Source organism: Neltuma alba, unplaced genomic scaffold (assembly GCF_004799145.2).
Source record: "Neltuma alba isolate B1F8T4 unplaced genomic scaffold, ASM479914v2 tig00011646_pilon, whole genome shotgun sequence".
NCBI lineage: Eukaryota > Viridiplantae > Streptophyta > Magnoliopsida > Fabales > Fabaceae > Neltuma > Neltuma alba.
Genome location: NW_021636294.1, coordinates 114,291 through 135,106, shown reverse-complemented (window position 1 = coordinate 135,106; position 20,816 = coordinate 114,291). Strand labels below are relative to the sequence as shown.

At 37.6% G+C, this 20,816-nt stretch overlaps 3 protein-coding genes and 3 long non-coding RNA genes across 12 annotated transcripts; 3 read left to right on the top strand and 3 right to left on the bottom strand.

Moving 5' to 3' along the window:
• Positions 1–796: 796 nt before the first annotated feature.
• Positions 797–1,891, bottom strand: LOC114716155 (uncharacterized). The gene is made up of 3 exons (XR_003737593.1): positions 1,851–1,891; positions 905–1,021; positions 797–818 (listed from the first exon to the last, which is right to left on the bottom strand). It is a non-coding gene; the product is annotated as an uncharacterized LOC114716155 (long non-coding RNA).
• Positions 1,892–2,302: 411 nt separating this feature from the next.
• LOC114716171 (uncharacterized) lies at positions 2,303–14,839 on the bottom strand. Its single transcript, XR_003737599.1, has 3 exons — positions 14,765–14,839; positions 13,645–13,655; positions 2,303–2,315 (listed from the first exon to the last, which is right to left on the bottom strand). It is a non-coding gene; the product is annotated as an uncharacterized LOC114716171 (long non-coding RNA).
• LOC114716169 (ATPase ARSA1-like) lies at positions 4,779–8,097 on the top strand. Of its 2 annotated transcripts, none has more exons than XM_028901120.1 (10): positions 4,779–4,865; positions 4,960–5,031; positions 5,140–5,250; positions 5,747–5,821; positions 5,900–5,968; positions 6,056–6,121; positions 6,227–6,292; positions 6,367–6,465; positions 7,095–7,226; positions 7,742–8,097. In XM_028901120.1, exons 3-10 carry the CDS (start codon positions 5,158–5,160, stop codon positions 7,877–7,879), a joined length of 738 nt encoding a protein of 245 aa, XP_028756953.1. In that variant the 5' UTR covers positions 4,779–4,865; positions 4,960–5,031; positions 5,140–5,157; the 3' UTR covers positions 7,880–8,097. The 2 variants fall into 2 exon arrangements, with proteins under 2 accessions (XP_028756953.1, XP_028756955.1); XM_028901122.1 differs by having other exon boundaries at positions 4,823–4,865; positions 4,969–5,031.
• Positions 8,103–8,432, top strand: LOC114716172 (uncharacterized). The gene is made up of 2 exons (XR_003737600.1): positions 8,103–8,250; positions 8,327–8,432. It is a non-coding gene; the product is annotated as an uncharacterized LOC114716172 (long non-coding RNA).
• LOC114716167 (OTU domain-containing protein DDB_G0284757) lies at positions 9,857–14,996 on the top strand. Of its 6 annotated transcripts, none has more exons than XM_028901098.1 (12): positions 9,857–10,053; positions 10,140–10,231; positions 11,030–11,505; positions 11,600–11,766; positions 12,210–12,283; positions 12,437–12,491; positions 12,751–12,825; positions 12,955–13,028; positions 13,117–13,165; positions 13,415–13,499; positions 13,827–13,883; positions 14,620–14,996. In XM_028901098.1, exons 3-12 carry the CDS (start codon positions 11,178–11,180, stop codon positions 14,637–14,639), a joined length of 984 nt encoding a protein of 327 aa, XP_028756931.1. In that variant the 5' UTR covers positions 9,857–10,053; positions 10,140–10,231; positions 11,030–11,177; the 3' UTR covers positions 14,640–14,996. The 6 variants fall into 6 exon arrangements, with proteins under 6 accessions (XP_028756931.1, XP_028756936.1, XP_028756937.1 ...); XM_028901103.1 differs by having other exon boundaries at positions 13,827–13,887; XM_028901104.1 differs by having other exon boundaries at positions 13,827–13,887; positions 14,610–14,996.
• Positions 14,997–19,010: 4,014 nt separating this feature from the next.
• On the bottom strand, positions 19,011–19,633 carry LOC114716163 (expansin-A4-like). Its single transcript, XM_028901095.1, has 2 exons — positions 19,483–19,633; positions 19,011–19,393 (listed from the first exon to the last, which is right to left on the bottom strand). Exons 1-2 carry the CDS (start codon positions 19,631–19,633, stop codon positions 19,011–19,013), a joined length of 534 nt encoding a protein of 177 aa, XP_028756928.1.
• Positions 19,634–20,816: the final 1,183 nt, after the last annotated feature.

Below are 20,816 nucleotides of genomic sequence, written 5' to 3'. Positions count from 1 at the left end.
CCGTTCCCTCAGCTGAAAATGAAATCAAAGTGTTGGCAATCAAATCTAATTATAAATTTAGTTTAACTAGCGAGATTGTATTACAATCTGTTGCCGCCAAAAAAAAAAGGATTTTACACCATATTTCCGTACAGGTAGGGATAAATTTTGAAACAATATGTAGTGATACAAAAATATGAAAGCCATGGGTGCCTGAATTTTATATATAGTATAACAAATTAAACTCCCACAAACCACGCTATTTAATGATGCGTATGAGCTCCATACTTTTTATTTCTATTTTTCCACAAATAACAATCTTTTTTAGCAAAATTGGACGGCATGGCATGAATAAACAAGTAACGAGCATGCTTAAGTACCTTAGGTGATGGATGACGAGGGTCTCGAAAAGGTGAAGAATTAGGCTTCAATGTCGCCCCACCTTTTTTTGGATGCCTATCTTGAAATTTCATATCCTCATGAAAATTGTTTTCTTTCTGCTCAACAGAGCTCTTCAAGGACCCAGATTTGTCGTTGACAGCGAAATCATTGAGATGATAATCGCCCTTTATAGCCTTGCTTATGAAGTGTAGTGCCTTTGTCTCAAATGCCATCCTTTCATGAACACTTCTGTGAACAGGACTTGGCATAGGAATCGGAATTGGTGCCGTTGACAAAGGACCTTCTGAATTGTTCAGCTTGTCCTGATTCCATATTTTGGTTTTGACTCTTTATTCACTTCTTGTTCCAATCTCAAACCAGCTTGAAGTTGTCTTATCTGGGATTCCAGTCGCGCTATCTCACCCTCCACCACAACGTTCTGTTAAAAGCTCTTTCGTCTACTCAAATGACATGGATAATATAAAATAATTAACCATTTGTTAAAATAACAAGGAAGAAAAAAATCAAGTGGGTATTATATTACCTTGGGAGGAAGAAAATTTGGAATCGATATGGCTGCACCATTCGGCCGATTATAAACCATCTCCAAAATCTCATGAACCTTTTCTTCTTGATCCAACAACCTTTGAAGCATAGAGACCTAATCGTTACATTAAAAAGTCATCACATAATCCTCTATCATGTACATGTACATATCGATATTTCCGGTAGAATATGCATGGTCATAAATTATCCTATCGAAAGCAGAGCCCCTAAAAGGCACGGTCCTCATTTATTACCCACCACCCTTATCGGCAATTGTATGAAATTTGTAGTTCCAACTGTTGTACTTTGTACTACATACTCGTGATGAGAAAACTTTAACAGGCCTAACTTTTTAAACGGCGGGTGGCAGTTTATACTTCCCATTGTGATTGAATAAACCAAAGATAACTTGAATTATTTAGAGAGTGTTTTGGCAACTATAGTTTCAAAACACTTTTTCTCAAACGAGACAAATTCCTTTATATATTTACTTCATAAACCGTAAAAGCACTTTTGAAACCATGGTTTGGTTTCTATCCAAACACCCTTTTAGACCGTAAAAATCACCTATGTTCTATAATGTTCTTTTAAATGGACAAACAAAATAGTACACGTAGCTTTGAGCCAGCTGCCAACGGTGAAATTAACGCAAACAAGCGGATGAACACATATGTATTTCAAATGTTCTCTTATGTCCAGATCAGGCAAAATTCAGGCGAGCAATCTAGGATGCAATGATTCTATTTCAGGCAGTTTGTAATGCTCGGACCCATTGACAAATATGCTTATTATCTCGTCGGCAATCGACATGAATATGAGCCAAATTTAGGAGTTTATCGATCATTCTTCCAAGGCAATTACAGTACTTTCATTCAATATTCTCAAAAAGATTAAGTGGGCAGCAGAATTGTGCTTTGTGTGCATAATATCAGAATTCATAATACCTCTCTTTCAAGTTCCTCCCTTTTCTGCTGACCATTGAGTTTTTCTTCTTTTTCTGAAACCAAAGGAAGAGACAATCAACCACTACTTACTTAATCCTGGTAATCTCATAACTGACATGCTGTGATACAGATTAAAGACGCCCAAAAGAAAAAACCCCACTATTCCTGATAGAAAAAGTATAGTAGACTTACAATCTCAGAGGGGGAGTGAAGAGAGGATTCTACTTGGCTGGCCATGGAAGGGTCTTGGATGTACCCAAGCTTGAACACAGTGCAACTACTGGAAGAAACATTGAAACAGCAGGAAATAGGAGGGCTATTACATTCATGAGAGTGTTGGTGGGAGGATAACACAAGCTTGGGGCAAAGAAAGGGGTGAAGAGAGGGCGGCAGATGTTGAAGTTGAAGTTGTGGTGGATTGTTCGGGAGGATGAGAGGTAGCTTTCAGAGAAGATGCTCATTGGGCTGGTTCAGGCACTCGGATAATAACCACCTTCTTTCTGGGTGGGGCTGCTGGTGGGAGTGGGGCATCATGCACCACAAAAAAGTCACCCTTTGGCTTTGCTTGCAATATTCCTCATCTCTGAGCTTATGTTTTGTATATTCTATTTCTTATATTTCTAAATTCTAACCACCTTTTTCCCCAGGAGGCAAAGGTGGGCGGTTTCCTCATTGAAATTGGGAACTAGTGACACATATGGGTCTGCGATGGACGGGTCATTCTTGCAGAAGCATAAGAAAAAGAACCGAGAACAGATTCTGATTATCGAGGAGCAGTAAACCTTTTTTTTTTTTTTGGGGAGCAATTTTCAGTAAAATGACATATAACCAAAAAAGGGGGGAAAATGATCTTTGTTGGCATATATAAAGCTGGTGCCCATGCAATTGCTCGTGCAGGATGATAAATTTTTTGCACCGACCCGCAAAGTTGGCTCTTATTTTCTATGGCAACGACCAATTCACAATAACCAAGAGAAGCTTATGGAAGAAGCTCAGTCTGCTTTAAAAAGGTGTCCTTTGAATACTGGTGTTAAAGAATGTGGTGACTCCGTTCCGATTTGCGGAATATCCGACTTTTGTTCATTGAGAAAGCTCTCCGATTGACAGTTAGGTAAAGAAATAAGATACTACAATGTTCCCTTTGCCGCCTTCTTAAGATTAGTTTTGTTTGGTTAATTTTCGTCGGATGTTTCTGACTTGGAGAGGAAGTTGTAATGATGCATGCAAGATTGTAATATAAGAAAGTCAGAGTGACGGAGAGAACCACATGTCAATTTGCCGGCATAAATCATCAACATTAGGTCTCAAAGCGTGAAGACAATTGATTTTAGGTTGGGAGCCAAAAAAAGTGATGGAAGCGAAAAGCAGCAATTTTCCCTTAATTGTTTAGGGCCATTTGCGGTTCAATTACATAATGGACCACTAAGTTGGGCCCAAGAATCTTCACCGGCTCATCCTTTTAGCGACCATAGGAATTTTTTTTTAATAGCAAAAAAAAATCCCAACTAAAATGACTACTAATATGGCTTTTTTCTTTTTAACTTCTGTATGGCTTAACTCCCGCTATGGTTATTCTTTCCTTCAACTCGCATTTTCCAAATTTCCCTGCAAAAAAACAAAAACTTGCATTTCCCAAATTTAGTTGTATATATTCTTTCGATCCTTAATATAAGACCCATTTAACTAATTTGATTAGATTAAGGAGTTAAGTAAATTAGTTAATTATAAGAAATGTGACATGTTTTCCTAAAATACTATAATATCTTTTTAATACCCCTTTTTCCTCTTCTACTTGATTATGGTTGAGGGAATATTTATAGAAGTAATTTAAAGAAAATTGATAAATATGAAAAATGATTTTTGATATTTAGAATCAAAACCAATTCATTAATTAGGTTATATAGTAAGGATCCGGAGGAGTATTTAAAAAAAAGTAAAACTCATGGTTTAATTTCTTTTGTTTTTCCTCGCGCATAGGAAGCGTAGTTTCCGCAGCTGGCCCCTCGCTCTTTCTAGTTCCCTAGTGGGGTGCCATCCCTTACGCCGTCGGGAAACTGCTCGGCAATGGCGGCTCTACTTCGTTATATATCGAGGACCCAAAAGCACTCCCTCTTTACTGCAGAAGCTTTTACCTTGCGTCGTCCTCGTTACAAGACGTGTCATTCATCACTTCGTCTCGAGGTATTTCATTCTTTTCGCTCTCCATTCATGACAGCGGGAGCTTACTTCATTGATTGTTTCCTGACCTGTTCTACTTATGTGTGATGCTGTGATCAAGTGAGTTAATAATAAAAATCATAAGAAGACGTGAAGGAAATAACTGGAGGGAGAAATGTAGAATCAGAACACAACTTGGCCAAATTAAAAAAGACCATAAGAAAACTATGCTTAAACTTTAAAGGAACTTAGCTCAAAGCATCGGTCACAGCATAGCAAATTCAATATCACGTAGTTTTTTTGCAGCAAACAGTTTACTATCTGGTGTCTAGTTTACAATGCTTCGCATGATAGCATTAGAAAATGAGAAATTTCACCCTGAATGGTAATGATTTGCACTTTGCGCTGACCAACTTATTAATACATGAAATGGAATTGACGCAGCAGGCCTTGAATTTGATTGTATGTTTGATCATAGAGGTGATAGTACTCGCTAAACGGGCATAGGGGAGATATGTAGTTCGAAGGAAGCTGCATTTCACAGCATCAGACGTTGTTTTACTTGTGAAAGGGGTTTATTCATCTTTCATTTAGATACTTATTTTACTGGGAACCAAAATGCAATTGAACTCAATTCCTTCCTGCAGTGAGATTTCTGGGAACTGCTACAGAAATTGCTCATGGATTTGATGGCATGATGACGGGAAACCAGCGGAAATATTACATGCTTGGGGGAAAGGGGGGTGTTGGTAAAACAGCTGTGCTGCCTCCCTTGCTGTCAAATTTGCAAATCATGGACATCCTACTATCGTGGTTTCAACTGACCCTGCTCATTCCTTAAGCGACTCTTTTGGCCAGGTGCTTACAGTTTTCATAGATTTTATGGAGCTTATACACTTTATTGTAGTGCACTGTAGAATCTTGACAAAACTTCAGTGATATAACGCTACAGTTCCATTAGGATTTGACTGGTGGCAGGCTTGTTCCTGTTGAAGGAGTGGATTCACGATTATATGCACTCGAGGTATTCAATGATTGAACTTCTCATGCACCAAATTGGTGTTGCTTTGATTGGTCCATTGCAAAACTTCATAAGTCATATGTTCCATTTTTAACCTTTCATGTATGACAGATAAACCCTGAGAAATCTATGGAAGAGTTCCATGCAGCCAATCAAAATGTTGATAGTGGAGGTCTGAAGAATGTGATGGAAAGTATGGGACTTGGAATGATTGCTAACCAGGTGGTATCTGCTGTTACAGTGTTAATTATGAGTATTCCTTCGTTCTCAAGTTATTCAAGCTCTATGATATAGTTGTTTCTGAGCCCTGTTAGAGACCCAATCTCTTGTTATTGCTTTCATGCTCTTAACTGTTGAAACCTGAAGCCTATAACATTTAGTTACAAACATGAAGCTTATATCTTGCTATATTTATATATTTAGAAAATAATGGTGATGATAATTAAATATCCAATTAATGATTTTGGATGCTTATATTAATGAAGTCTGCTTTCTTTTACTTTTAGTTCATCTCTCTTAGTTACAGCTTAAGATTCCATAGTTAGACTCAGGAGCTTTATTCTTGGCTCTAGTCGTGAAATCTGCATTGTCTCGCCAATGACATGACAAAGAAACTATAGTGCCTTTTGAATCTACTTGACTCCTTTGCTGTTCAAATCTGCTTTGTTAAATGTTAGTTTAATATTACTAATTTATTGGTTGATGAAAATTGTCATAGCTAGGGGACCTGAAACTGGAAGAGCTGCTGCATACTCTTCCACCCGGCACAGATGAAATCGTAGCAATTTCCAAGGTATTCCATTCCTTTTTAAATATCAATTATTTAGAAGGTTATGTACTGATATTTCTTAATTATGCTACTTTAATCCAGGTGATGCATTTCCTTGAGTCATCAGAATATGATAGGTTCACTCGGATTGTATTTGATACAGCACCTACGGTCTGTAACATTTATCGGTTCATGCATAATGTACTTAGTATTTATATGGAGAAAATCGATATTCATAATTAATTATTTGGTTATTAGGGTCATACACTTCGGCTACTGTCATTACCTGACTTCCTGGATGGATCTATTGGCAAAGTGATGAAGGTATGAATCTTAAACTTGAATACTTTCTAAGTTTAATGTTCCATAGCTTGCTTATTTATAAATGAGTTTCACTAATTTTACTAAGATACTAATTATGTTATCCAGTTGAAGAAAAAATTGTCTTCGGCGTTCAAATCTTTGTTTGGGAAAGAAGAAGCTGGAACTGATGCTGTAAGCTTTAAAAGTATTTTTAAAAGGCCTCTTTCTCTTGTTGGAATATAAGTATTCTGAATTTGTACCTGCAGCCAGACAAGCTAGAGAAACTCAAGCAACAGATGGCGAAAGTAAGGGAGCTTTTCCGGGATTCAGACACCACTGAATTCATAATAGTAACGATTCCTACGGTAATGCTGAGCTGCTGCTTTGCAAGATTACTAGCAGTGGGAACTGGAATTCCAACAACATCTAGGGGCCTTATTTCATTAAGCCTAACAGGGCTGAGCAACCACCATAGAAGTTCTTTTAAGTTGTTAATCATAGATGCTTAAACAATAAACAAACATGAATCTTAAAATGTTGTCAAAGTCAGGGTCTAGGTATGAGAATTCAGAAATAAAGGCAACAAACATATTGCATGCAATGTGCCGGTTTCATTAATTTATTGTGCTTTCTAATACTTAACGCATTCACAATTTAAATTCTATACATTATAGTTTTGGTTGAAGCCCGTTTGTTTGATGCTGCCCTTCGCTCCTACTTTAGCATCATGAGCTAAGACTTTGCTATCTCTGGTCCTTTACAATTCTTTTGAATCTTCTGTCCGAACCATCGTGGGCTCTGTTATATATAATTCCTAAAACACCATTAGTAATGGCTTCTTTGCTTGTCGTCAATAGAGATTATACTCTATAACGCTGTTCTGTGTCAGCTTCTTATTCACTTTACTAGTTTACTATCTCTTTTCAAACTTCGTTGTTACTTGTGTCTATCTTCAACTTCTGCTACAATCTTATTGTGATTATTTCTCTTGAAGGTTATGGCAATCCGTGAATCCTCAAGGTTACACGCATCTTTGAAGAAGGAAAGAGTTCCAGTTCAAAGGCTTATCATTAATCAAGTCTTGCCTTCTTCATCGGACTGCAAGTTTTGTTCAATGAAAAGGAAGGTAATCAAGGATTATTCATGTTTCTGCATCTGATTATGGTCGCATGTATAAGAAAATATAATTTCTTCTATAGTAGATCAGAATACCTAGGTAGTTTATCACTGGCTTGGTTTTTTAGGAGTGAACTTTGTGGAAGTTGCTATATGGAATTTCCCAGGTTTAATAGGACATTAAAGGCTTTTCATCCCGGCTTGGGAACCAGAATCTAAGCAGTGACGGACGAAATTGCATAAATTAGAGGAACAGAAGACAGGATGCATAAACTGAGTCCTCTGACTCTTGATGGGTTAGTGAGGTTGATATGAAGTGTGTGTGGGTACAGGTGGAAAATCCTGGCACGGCTAATTTGTGAATCGTAGATAGAATTCTGTAGCTTTATAATCTAAATGTGTCGATAGTTTTCCACAGAATTATTCCCTCTAAGATAATGATTATCCTTTGATAACAGCCAAAATATTAAAAAGCTAGATGCTAAATAAAACTTTAGCGCTTCATTGACTTTTCTGTTCCTGCAGGATCAAATGCGTGCCATTGAACGTATCCATGATGATTCAGAGCTCGCTGGTTTGAGATTATACGAGGTACCGTTAGTGGATATGGAGATAAGGGGTGTCCCGGCTCTAAAATTCATGGGTGATATGCTCTGGAGATAAGACGAGCATTTCAGATATACGGAATGCTATCTAAAACATATATAGGCCTGTCTTTCCTCCTTTCCCTGTGTGCTTGGTTTTGGAATATCTTCGGCCTATCCGTTATTTCCAGTGTCTTTGGCCTTCTAATGCCAATTTACGGTCATTGTCATTTAGAGACAATACATTTCAGGAGCATGGCTAACATCTTTCAGAGACTGGCTGAACATCTATGGACGTCTGGCAAGTTCCTTGACATCCATTCAAGGTGCGAGACAGAATCACGTTTCTTTTTTTTCCCCGTCCCGGTAATCTCTGCTGTGTACGCAAAGATTAAACTTTTGAGATGAAATTTTGTCACCTCTCCTAACCATGCAGCCACTCTGTCGAGGGTAACAGAAGGAACTCCCTTTTGTTTTTTGTGTGTAAGAGACGCCATCTCTAGAGCTGTTGTTTTTATTTTGACAGGACCTGTGAAAATGACGTCCACTAAACCATCAAACCTCGTACTAGTGAATTTTCTAAGCATTTGGTGGGAAGCAACGATCTAAAAGAACCACCCCAGATTTGCTAATGCCCAACCTTTTTTCGATCCGACCCATATTTTAAGATTGCTCATAAACCCGCTAAAAGTTTCTGCCTTTTTCAAAGAAATAAAATTGGATTCCGGATTTATTCATCAGGGATTCCTTGTCTGCCATAGTTTCACAATCTCGTTATGCATTCATGCTTAAACACTAAAACCTGATCTTCGACTGTGATTTAGAAAGCCAACATTCCTTTCAAAACATAAGGGAAACATTTGAGCCAAGGAGGATGTATGCGCTTTGAATTCATTGACCCCCTCGTGCGTGCTTAAATTTTACCAATTGAGATTTACGTTGTTTAGATCTATAATTTTTTCTTCGATTTTGTAAGAGTATTTCTTTTAAAAAAATAAAAGGAAGTAACATTTAGAAGAATATTCCTATTTATTAAATTAGGTGTTAGTTTCTGATTAATCAGAATTCATATGATGTGTCATTCTCAAAGCATATAAGAATTTCTCCGATAGCAGTAAAGTAGCAACGGCCAAAATGGTAAAAATAAAAAATAAAAAAAATAGTAGCAAGCAATCGCAGAACAAAGAATATATGGGACCCCCTCGGGGCAAAAATCCAAAACCTTTGAACGGAATCTTACCCAATATATGTACGTACAAATCCAAGAAAAAACAAATCGCTGAACAATATATCCAAATAATCTGTGCCAACAAGACATCCTAATCATACAAACGAATTTACGCTACGATTGATGAAAAAAGTTGCGAGCAATGAAAGTCAGCTATAGTAAAAAGAGTTAGTTTTTGCAATATAATCAATTAAGATTCGAGTCTTTGTAAAGAGAGATACTCATATTTAGTGTCTAATAATGTTTTAAACAGAATTGTCTCTATTAGAAGGATATCTATGTCTGAAAAAGAAAGTTGCTACGTATTGTTACAGTGAGATTATTTCATGGACTCTGTCTCTAAAAAAAAAAGTATTACATGGACTGCGTATTGTAACGATAAGATTAAGACGTGGGCCTAGTAAAAGAAAACCTTGCTACTATAACGAATTTTGTTTTATAAAATACTCATAAAAGTGCTTATTTTAAGCTAATTTATTAAGCAGCTAATCAATCAAGTTTCGACTTTCGAGTAAGGCCAAAATTTCACGTCCGCCCCCACTGCAGCCCTGCCCCCTCCACTAATGAGTACTAATGGCTAATTAATCCCAGACAGTCAAAGTTTGTCTTTAAAAAAAAAAAAAAAAAACAGTGAGAGAAAGAAGGAGGAGGAAGCAGAGAAACTCTCTCACATCATCATCAGTCACATTCTTCGCCCTTCAAAGATTCGCTTTCTGAAACACTGAACAAACCTCGTGATATCTGTCCCCTCACCATCTTGGCATTTTCTGGAGCCCTTCCCTTGAAAAGATAGTAAGATACTCCCTCTCCATTTCCTCGTCTTCTCATTCTCTGGCGTCTTACCCGCCCTTCTTCCCGCGCCCCATTTTCTTTACTATCTCATAATTATAAATGTCTTAATCTAATCATATTTGTAAAATTCAATCGGCTTTTATTTATGGCTCTTTTCGGATCGGAACTTGTTTCGTTTTCCTGTTTGGACGAATGCTGCAGAGCCTGCATATTCTCCGATTTCACCCAAATGTGTAGGAAGCTTTGCATCACTGTCTCTCATTTCTTTTTTCTCTTTTCCAGTGCTTCGCATATTGAATTCATTATTCTTTGCTTCAAGTTTGTTCAGATTGAGCAACTGTTTGTAACTATGAGATGCGCTGGTTGTCTACTGAATCATTGCGAATAATGGAACAAAAGCTATTCGGTGAGGTATCGAATTCCAGGAACCTCTGCTACTACTCTGTATCTTCATTCTCCTTTAAATCTTCGTTGCCATCTGAAGAACGCCTGCTAGAAACGTTGCTCCTCATTTCCGTTTCTCGGATGTCCGATGATTTTTTTTCTTTGTTCTTTTATCGTTGTGCCTTGATATCGTACGCATTCGAAGGAACTCTTACCGCTGCTTGCTAGCAAATTATATTGGACTTTAATGTCTGATGTCCTAAACTTCAGCTTTTTCTGGTTTCTACTACGAGCTCTTACCTTAAGTCGCTAACATTGTTGGAGTGTTATAATGATTGTTTGAAATTCTCAGCTCATCTTTTTTGCAGTCAACAAAGGTCAGTTTCCATGTTGTACTGTTATAAAGTCAAGAGCGTGCTCGTATCCTTGTTTATATATGGAAAAGATTAAGTGGATGGTGTGGCCACTGAGGGAGATGCTTTGTGAGTTTAAAATTCCTCTCTGGTCACTGTTCTCACTTCTCATTCGTTGTTGTCCAGTGCGATATCATGCCCGAACTAAGTGAAGGATTGATTTTTTGTCTTTTAATGAATCTTCACTTTTCTTTGGTCTGAAAAAGGAGTTCACGTAGAGCTGTCCTATTGGAATTAAAGGTCAGCTTGACAGTTTCTAAATGTGTGAACAAGGATTTCAGGGAGGCCAAAACGTACTTTATTTTTACTCAACGCCAAATCCTTAAAGTTTATACTTGCACTGGGTTTCTTATTCTCGGCATATCTTTGGTCATTAATATGGGAAATAATTCTGTTTATTATTGTTCTGCAGGATTGCGAGCTGTTGAAATGACTATGTGAAGCGAGTTTCTTTCTTTACATAAGTATTGTAAAATTGGCCGAGTTCTGGCATTCCGTTGGGATTAGATACTGTTGTTTCCGGCAAATTTTTTCTGAGTTAGGACGCTATTATCGGAGAGATGATTTCGTATGAGCAAGATCCTGATGTTGTGCGATGGGGCCTGCAGCTTTTTGATGCAGGCCCGTATTCTACCTGTGGTTATTGTGGTGCTGTTGCTCTGGAAAATGTTAGTTGCTATCATGGGCATTATTATAATGAAGACAACTATGAAACTGAATTTAGCAACGTAGAATATGATGAGCTAATGGCACATGCTCTTCAACAACAACTGTCACAACTCGCAGTTACAGAAGCTCCCACACCTTCAGATCAATTGGAGGAAAATCTACAGCTATCTACTTATTCCCAAGACTGGCGCAGCCATCCTATAGGTGACTATGACCCCGGTATGTTGAATATTCCTTCTTTAATGTCTTCTTAAGCTGCTCAGTTTTCTGCATTACTCTATTGTTTTGTATTTAGTTTATGCAAAATTTGTAGGACAGGAGAGTGATCAAGAAGAGGATGATGAGGGACCTTCTAGTTCATGTTCTAGCTCAGAAAAGAATTCATATTATGGTAATGAATGGCTATATTCATTGGAGGATATGGATGAATGTGCTGATGGAGACGTGGGGAAACGATTGAATCAGATGATACCAATTCCAGTAAGTTTTGCATCTCAAGTTCCATTGATGCATTTCTGGGGAAGGCTTTACGTTTTTTTTTTTAAAAAAAAATTATTTTTATTTATGCCTTCAGTTGTTATCATCAAATCACATGTCTGGGTGACAAACGACAATTTTGATATGTTATCAATAACTAATGATGCTAATTGCCTAAGCTCTAGGTTTTTTGTAGCTGCATATAGGTTGTCATCTGTCAATTTCATGATGCTGTTTGGCTAACATTTTCTACTGTCATTGATTGCTAGACTACAATCTCGATTCTCACTTCTGCTGTTTTGTGTTAGTCACCTGAGAAACTTGTTTTTTTTTTTTTGGGGGGGGGGGTGTTTTGGGGGGGGGGGACAAGAGGAAAGAAGAAAGGGGGTGTTGGATATGTTTTCCAAGTCTTCTATCATATCCTGCGTCTGTGATCCTTCATGCAGCATGTTCCAAGAACCAACGGAGAAATACCTTCAGTTGATGAAGCAACATTAGATCATCAAAGGCTACTGGACAGGTATTGCTTATTAGTTTTCATGGTTGATGGCGGTTTCCTTCCACCTTTTTCTTTCCAATTTCTGTTTGGAACTTTCTACTTATGTATCATTTAGTCTTGCTTAAATTTCTTATGCTAGACCCAAAATGCTGAGAATGTTTTTCTCATTCATAGATTGCAGATGTACGAGTTGGTTGAGTCTAAAGTTGAAGGAGATGGAAACTGTCAGGTTTGTTCTTTACCTTCATAGCATTTCCATCTCCTTGAATCGCCATGTTTAGCTTCTTATTTCTTCAGAAATTAGACACTTTTCAATAATTAGATGGTCTACATGCCCAATCACAACAAGACAACAAAATGCTTGTGTTTTATGCTTTGTCTTGACCATTGAATATACATTTACATACCTCTTAGGCTTCAAACTTATGTAGCGATCTTTGTGCTATGTAGCTCAATTGATGTCACATGAGATTTTCCCCCCTTTTCAGTTTCGTGCACTATCAGATCAAATTTATCGAACTGCTGAGCACCATAAATTTGTGCGAGAACAAATTGTGAATCAGGTTTGCGTCTATTTCATTATAGCTTTGTATTATTGTCCATATAACCGATCGGTGTGATTTCATGACAATAGTTGCTGTGAAGTTAATCTTCTCTATGCAATTTTAATGGGATATATATTCATGGATCAGTTGAAGTTATATCCAGAGATATATGAGGGATATGTTCCCATGGCTTATGGAGACTATCTAGAGAAGATGTCCAAGTACCTCTCTGCTCATCCTTGCTTATTGTATCAGTTTCTTTCTTGAAATATTTGTTCCGTGCTCTGATTATCTTGCTGATGGGATCAGAAATGGTGAATGGGGAGATCATGTTACTTTGCAGGCTGCGGCAGATACTGTATGTTTCAGCATCTTGTCTATAAGCTTTTTAGGGTTATTATGCATGATCTCTGTGCATTCTTTTACAGCTTCTGGCTGGTTATTTTCTATCATAAATACTATATTAGCAGATCCTCTTTAGTGTTAACATAGATTCATTAGAATTGGAACCGAAACGATCTACAAGGACCGCCTTATTTTGCATCGTGATAGTTGTTGTCTTGAAATGATCGTTGTGTTGTCTAATTCCTTTTAGCATGTGTTGCAGTATGGAGTAAAAATTTGTGTCATAACATCATTCAAGGACACATGCTGCATTGAAATTCTTCCTAATTTTGAAAGATCCAAGCGAGGTATAGTTATGCTTCATCTTTAATGGACTCTTAATCACATTTTGTTAATTTTGTGCAATTCACATCGATTAATACCATATCTTTATGCTCTTGAAATAGAAAGCATATTTCTTTGTTGTAACTGTTTTCGGTTCCTAGTTGTAACCTGCAATAAACCTAGCCCTACATTCCAAATAAGGATCTTGTGATTACAGGTTGACTAAGCTCTCACTTTTGACACTACTAATTAATTCCCTTCTTTTTTTTCCCCCTTGGAAATGAAAGAAAGTTATTTGCTTCAAGAATGGTGGCTTTTCTTAGTTGTTTATTATTCTGAGCATTGTGCAGTAATTTGTTTGAGCTTCTGGGCTGAGGTACACTACAATTCAATATACCCTGAAGGAGGTTGGTAAGCATGTATCCTTTCATCCATTGTTCTGCTATACGCTCCATTAGCTGTTTAAAATGATGTTGTTGTCGTCTTAAGATGTAATTCATGTAAAATTGATTTTCCACCAATGACAGGTTCTTGTGTTCTTGGGGAAAATGATGTTTAAGAGGGGGAATAAATTTGTATCAGCTAGGGAGAATACTTTAAAAATGAAAATGAATGAGCAAAAATTGGAGGAGGAAAAGAAAACACTATGAGAACCTTGATAATGAATGCTTTATATTAGACAGCAAAGGCCCAACAAGTAAGGTGGCTTCCTTTGATAATTTGCCTTTTGGAGAATTGAGATCAAGGAATATATTGTGGGAGTCATATTTTCACACTTTTCATTAAGATATTTTCCGTCTCACCAAGTCATTGAAAAGTTCTTTTTTTTCTCCGCTATAAAATTTCACATGGTAGAAAATATGATTTTCTTACTAAATTTCCTTAACAATTGATTTACCAAGATGTTTGTTAGGTTTTTCTCTGGCCGAAGTTTGTTAGGTTTACCCTTAGGGCCTTGTGGCCTTCGAGGAATTAATTAAATTATTCTACACTCAGCCAATGGGAAATTATCACCAAGTTATGTCAGTCTTTTATCTGTGAATTATTTATCTAGTGTTATGGATACACTGTCAAGAGAATCTTTATTTTAGTGTCTATTTGGGTTTGAGATGTTGATAACTGACCGAATCTAGATGATTGCAGGTCCGCATGCTGATATGTGAGTTGTTTTCCATTTCTTCTTCCTGGCTCCCTGCTGTCAAAGTCGCATGCTTTTGCCTGTTGGCTTACATAGCAATTGCCCTCGAATTAACTGCAATCCAATGTGCATCCTTTGCGCTTTATGCACTCTGGGGCAATTATATTGGCGGTGGCGGGGTTACTGGTTCGCAATCTATCATCTTATTGACCAATTTAATGCGTGGATTGTTTTGATATCTAACCTAAAACATGTTTGAATTACATGGGCCACGTTGAATCTGGTAGTTTGATGCATACTGTTCAGTTTTGAATTTGAGATGATGTTAATAGGCAGGTGTCACCGCCTTTCCCTGTGTTCAATTTTATTGCAAGCTTCCCGCTATCCTCCTTTCAAACTCTAGCATGCCTTTGCCCTTAATATATACCGAGGTATTAGAGGCAGTAATTTAGAGTATGTGAGCCGTTAATGGATTGTCAATATCCATACATCTTGATTCTAGAGGCGTAGGCCGTTGGTTGAGTAACCGGGATGAACGGAGGTAGCGAGTGAATACCAATACTGTTTGTGAAGGATTGAAATCTTTGAGTTGCTTACACACACACGCACACAGATAGCAAGAGAGGGCAGCACCCATGACAGAATCAAACTACATGAGAGGGGATAAAGATCCCATACAATCCTTCTGCACAAGGGTCCTCGGTGAATTTGGGACCGTACCAATGAACGTGAAAGCAAGAGTACCACCGAGGCCATCTTTTGCTAGCTTATCAGCAACCTTGTTAGCATCTCTCGGTACATATTGCCATATTGGAATTCTATGTTCCGCTTCCTCTTCCTCTTCCTCATTTGGTCAATAAGCATCCAGACTGAAGAAAAGCATTCTTTGCTAGATGTGTTTTTGATTAATCTATCAATGAGCTCCTTAAAATTAATACTTACCCTTACCCTATGATTAATACTCATTTCTAATTTTGTCAATTCTTTGTATTCTCTCTCTCCTCAAATTATTTCCCATGCAATGACTTTGATGAAAGTTCATTCTTCTCTCTCCTTATAAACATCATTTCCCGTAAAAAGATTTGGATGAGTCTTGGGACATGTTTAAAAATAACTTTTCATACAAAATTTAAAAGGGGAAAAAGCTTTTAATTTATGACATGTTTAATGAGTTACTTGTCACTTTTTGATTCTCATGAATTAGTTAAAATGACAAATATTATGGACCGTGGGAGTATATATGTGTGTTAAATAGATGATATGTATATATATTTGTTGTCATAACATTCCCAAATGTAAATATCTTGATGTTTAAAAGGAATAATCAGCATCCAGTTGGTTAATTGTTTTCCTTCAACATTTTGATCAGGAATTTTTGTGATTGTGATATCACAACAATTCTTAATTAACGCGGATAAGAAATTTTACTCCAACTGAATGTGTAAATGGAATTTTGGAAGTGTAAAGGACAGGGCAGCGGAGGCAAAGCTACTTTCAGCTCTCTTTAAACGCCAACAGTTTCTACGTATTTCTTTGTTTTTCGTTCAAACATCAGGAAAGGAATTTTACTCTCTTTGGAAAGTGTTGGAGTCAATCCGCTTTTGATTTTGTATAAACAATTTTCAGCTCAAAAAAAAGATTTTGTATAGACAATTCAATGGACAAAATATAAAATTTATAGAAAGAGATATTGGGTTGAAAGAACCTAAAAGTGACAGGAGTACGTTTTGGGTTGAAAGAATTAAGATCTAACCAGATTTTGAGGCAAGACCGTATTTGTTGTGATGCTACGTGTAAGCGGCGCTTCACCGAACTATTTGGGAGTTGTGTGCGCGCTGAGCAATGACATGGCCACGTGTCAAACAATTTTACGGAGAAATTACAATCAAGTCCCATACAAAATAATTACTAAAAAATTTTAATAACAATCTCAATAATTTATAATGACAAGTTTTATAGTGAAAATGACAAGTTTTTAAACTTGTTTTTTAATTATTTTTCTTATTCGGATCTCATTATAATTCTTTCTAATTTTATTCCATCCGTGGGCTAAACCACCCCACTTTTCTCACGCAATCACGTACGTACGTCGCTGCCACCTCCCTCCACTCGTACTTCTCTCTTTTTCACACTTGCATTACAACAATTTCCGAATGATTTCATCTTCATTCCACAAATTTTATTTACTTGTACATTTAATTTTTTTAAAAAATAATTATAATTATAAAATTATAGTAGTATATCAAGATTAAGTGGTAGCACCTGAGAATTCCTCCGGAACTATTTGGGAATTATCTTTCCCAAAACATGTCTATTTTGGGTCGCTACTTGGTCTACTTGACCTCAAGGATAGCCCTTTCTGGGACCACCTTCAGGTTTGAATATTAGTTGTTATGATCTTCATCGGGATTGCTGAAATGTTTTCCCGCCCTTTTTTCATTTTAAAGTCGCTGCCAATTTTGTCCTACTCCTTCTCGGCCTCCACTTTATAAAAGAACTCACCTCCTTGTTATGAAATGTGCTTGAAAGCTTCATCAGTTTAGGGGGTGTTTGGATAGAAATCAAATCATGGTTTCAGAAGTGCTTTTACGATTTATGAAGTAAATATGTAGAGGAATTTGCTTTGTTTTACGAAAAAGTGCTTATGAAACCATAGTTTAGAGGTTGTCAGACACTCCCTTAATCTATTACTTTTGGTCTTGACAGATATTCTAATGCGTTGTTTTGTTTTGAGGAATCATTGGAAAATTTTGGCACCAGATTTTGGAAAATTTAGTTTTATTCTTGTGCATCCCTGCAACTATGCATCTATATCTCTATATATACCTATTTCATATATAACATGAAATTCACAAAAGATTGTATTATGGCCAATGCAACTTATTTGACCGAATGCAAACTAAGGATAATAATTGAACGCACAAGCACGCATATAATAATTATATTAAAAAGCCATGATTTATGAATAATACTTTGATTTGATTTGACCTATTTAATTCTTAATGTTCTCCTGCTAAAACACTGGAGACGCACAAAAGGCTTCACATTCTGTCATATTTGTTTCCTCCAAGTCTTTTGCATTGTTGTAGTAGATCGATTTAATTTTTATAACGAGACTATGCATCAAATTTAATCAAATATTTTTTAAGAAAAATATGTTTTCATAAATTTACAATAAATGTTATATGCGATTTTTAAAACACAAATGAATTGTACTACATATAACAATTTTTCTCTTTTTTAAAAAAAAAAAAAGAAAAACAATGTAATCCTCTGATCCTATTTACAAGGTACTTTCAACATATTTGACACAGACAAAAAAAACATTAAAATGCATTAACTCTCTATTAAAATATAACAATTTTTTGACTTTATTTATATTTAATACATACACTTTTCAAAAGAGATAACTACCTACATTATAATAAATGAAAGACAAAATAATATATTTATACTGAAAATTTAATAAAGTGACTTATAAATAGGACTCAAAAAAATATTCTCTCTCTACCATATAAATAGGACCAGAAGAGTATATCAAAGAAACGACACATATTATTTTTTGGATATAATAATCAATGAAATGTATTATTTACTGCAACTAAACGAAATACGAAATAAATAAATCCCTCTCTCTCTCTCTCTCTCTCTCTCTGTTAATTTTCTGTTACATCTGACTTTTCACTTTTTACCCTTGACTGCTCTACTTTGTTTATATCTCTTCCACACTTCCATGTGCTTCTTTGGACACACGCCCTTCTTCACTTCCACCGCACCCTCACTTAAAAAGAAGGATCCCCAAACCACTCGCAGGGGCAATTTTGGAATTTTGAAACTTGCTTTCCGTTTCAGGGAGAATTACCGGGGTCCCGTAGAATAGCCTTAACTACTTGGACTGCAGAATAATTCGACGCTTAAATTGAGTAGATAAATATCACATTTTACGACTCGCGGGCCATTTTTACTTTCAGACAAAAGAATTACAGATCCCATATGTGTCGTGTTCTGCTTTCCTCTAATAGATTCCTTTGTGTGCATTTAATTGGGCAAAGAAGATACCGAAAAACACAAACTAGCAGAAAAGAGGCGAAAAAGCAACAACCTGAATATGTGATTGAAACAGACTAAGCGCTCTCGCTTACACATCGTGCAAAACCCCTCACTTGATTCCGGGGTTTAAAAAAAAACAAGCCTAATTCGCTGCGGGCTACTTCTGATGCAGCCACCTCAGCCATCCGGGCATTTTTCTCCCGCCCCCCACACTTCCTAAAACCTGACGAAACGAAGTCAACCCACAAACCCCCCCCGGGGGGGCCTTTTTCTAAAGAGTAGTAAAAAGCAGCAAAGTCAATCGAATAAAAAAAAAAAACCGACACTAACGACCTTATCGTATGGATCAAACCTCGAAGATCCGGGCAGTGAAAGTTTGACTGAATTGCCAGTGCACGATGTTGCAAGAGGTGGACGTGCGTCCGTCATTGCCCGTCACCGTAAACGACCATGACTGTCCCCACCAATACTGCGTTTGAGTGCCAGTTTTAACGCCTGTTTCAGCTGAGGGTGCCTTGCGGCTACTGTGGTTCCGAAGAGCATAGCGGAAGTTAGTGGCCGCGACGAATATGGAGAGGCTCCAAGAGTAACACCGTTGCGAGTCATTTGCGCACTTTACCTCGTAGCACGAGCCGCAGCCCAGCCCAAAGTCGAATAGTGCCGTGCTCAGCGCCTCCGTGTTGCCGCCATACCCGTGGCTGTATATGTCACCGTGTTCGCAAGCTCCACCTGCACAAAACCCACAAACTCTAGTGACTAAGCAGAAATGAAGGGCACATTAATAAAGAAAAAGCGTCCATGACAGAGGAGGTACAGACCCATAGTGCCAGAGGCATCAGTGCCTCCACAGAAGGGAGCATGAGCACTCTGCAGCCAAGGATCCCCAGGGTAAACCCCCGTGATTCTAACATCGACCGTTAAGGCGAAGGAGATAAGAAATGCAACGAAGACCAGAGAAGCCTTTCCCATGAAAGTACTTTAAGGGAAGCAGAAGGGAGAGACTAGGGGATGAAGGAGGACGGGCAATTTGGGTCGCGTGGCATAGACTACGGAGAGGGGCGGGAAGGCTACTACTTATATTTGGAGGGTGGGCGATGCTGTGGGGGTGGTTCCGGAATTTCACCACCCATTCCCCTCCAGGCCCCCGGGCCCTCCCATCTCCTACTCTATTTCTTAGTGCGTACTCCATGCCTTCCAATCATCTCGGTCGAGTGTGGCGTTACGCTTAATGGGTGTTGCTCAATTTTGGAACTTCCCAGTTTGCATTTCACTTTAGTATTAAATTAAGAGAATGTTTGAATAAGAATAAAACTATAATTTCATAAATATTTTTACGGCATATAAAATAAATACGTGAAAAAATTAACTCATTTTTAGAATTTCTCAGCTTGCGTTTGATTTTACTATTAGATTAAATAAACGTCACCTCCACCCCCGCCCCTCACAGGCCCCTCCTCTCATACCTCCTACTCCATTTCTTGGCGCGTATCCTATACCTTCCAATCACCCCGTTGGGTGTCCGGCTACTTTTTCTATATCGTCGACGCGCAATCTCGTACTAAAGCATAGAGCCGCCAGTGCGCGCGTGGCTCTTGGCTTCGGCTTCCATAAAGCGAAGAAACTTCCAACTTAAGGGCCTTTCCCATGGCAGGGAAGAAAATATGAGAAACGTAGGACGGCCATGTATTGGACTTCAAAATTCCACCGGTACATTCATATGTGCTCCACATTAGGAAGCAAGAGCGGTCCCAGCGAATTTGGGTCCCAGGAACAGTATTACGCTTACATACGGCATGGCAAATGATTTTGACTTGATTTAAGCCGGAATTACGGATTCAATCTTTTGAACTTATCTCCGGTTCAAAAAAATTAACTTTATCTTTTAGCATACACACTATACATTCTCAACACCAATACTAGGCATATTGTAATTTTTACTTTATACAGGGGAAGAGCTCTTCCTTCGGTGGAGCATAGACCAATTTGGCAGAAATAATTACTTGTAATGAAAATGAAGAGAAGGATATAGAAAGAAGATCAGAATGAAAATTTTATGACTGCCGCAACTTTATCCACCGCACTAAAAAAATTGTTTGTTAAAAGAATTTATATTTAGTGCGTTGAAAATGATGATAGAATGTTAAGAAAAAAG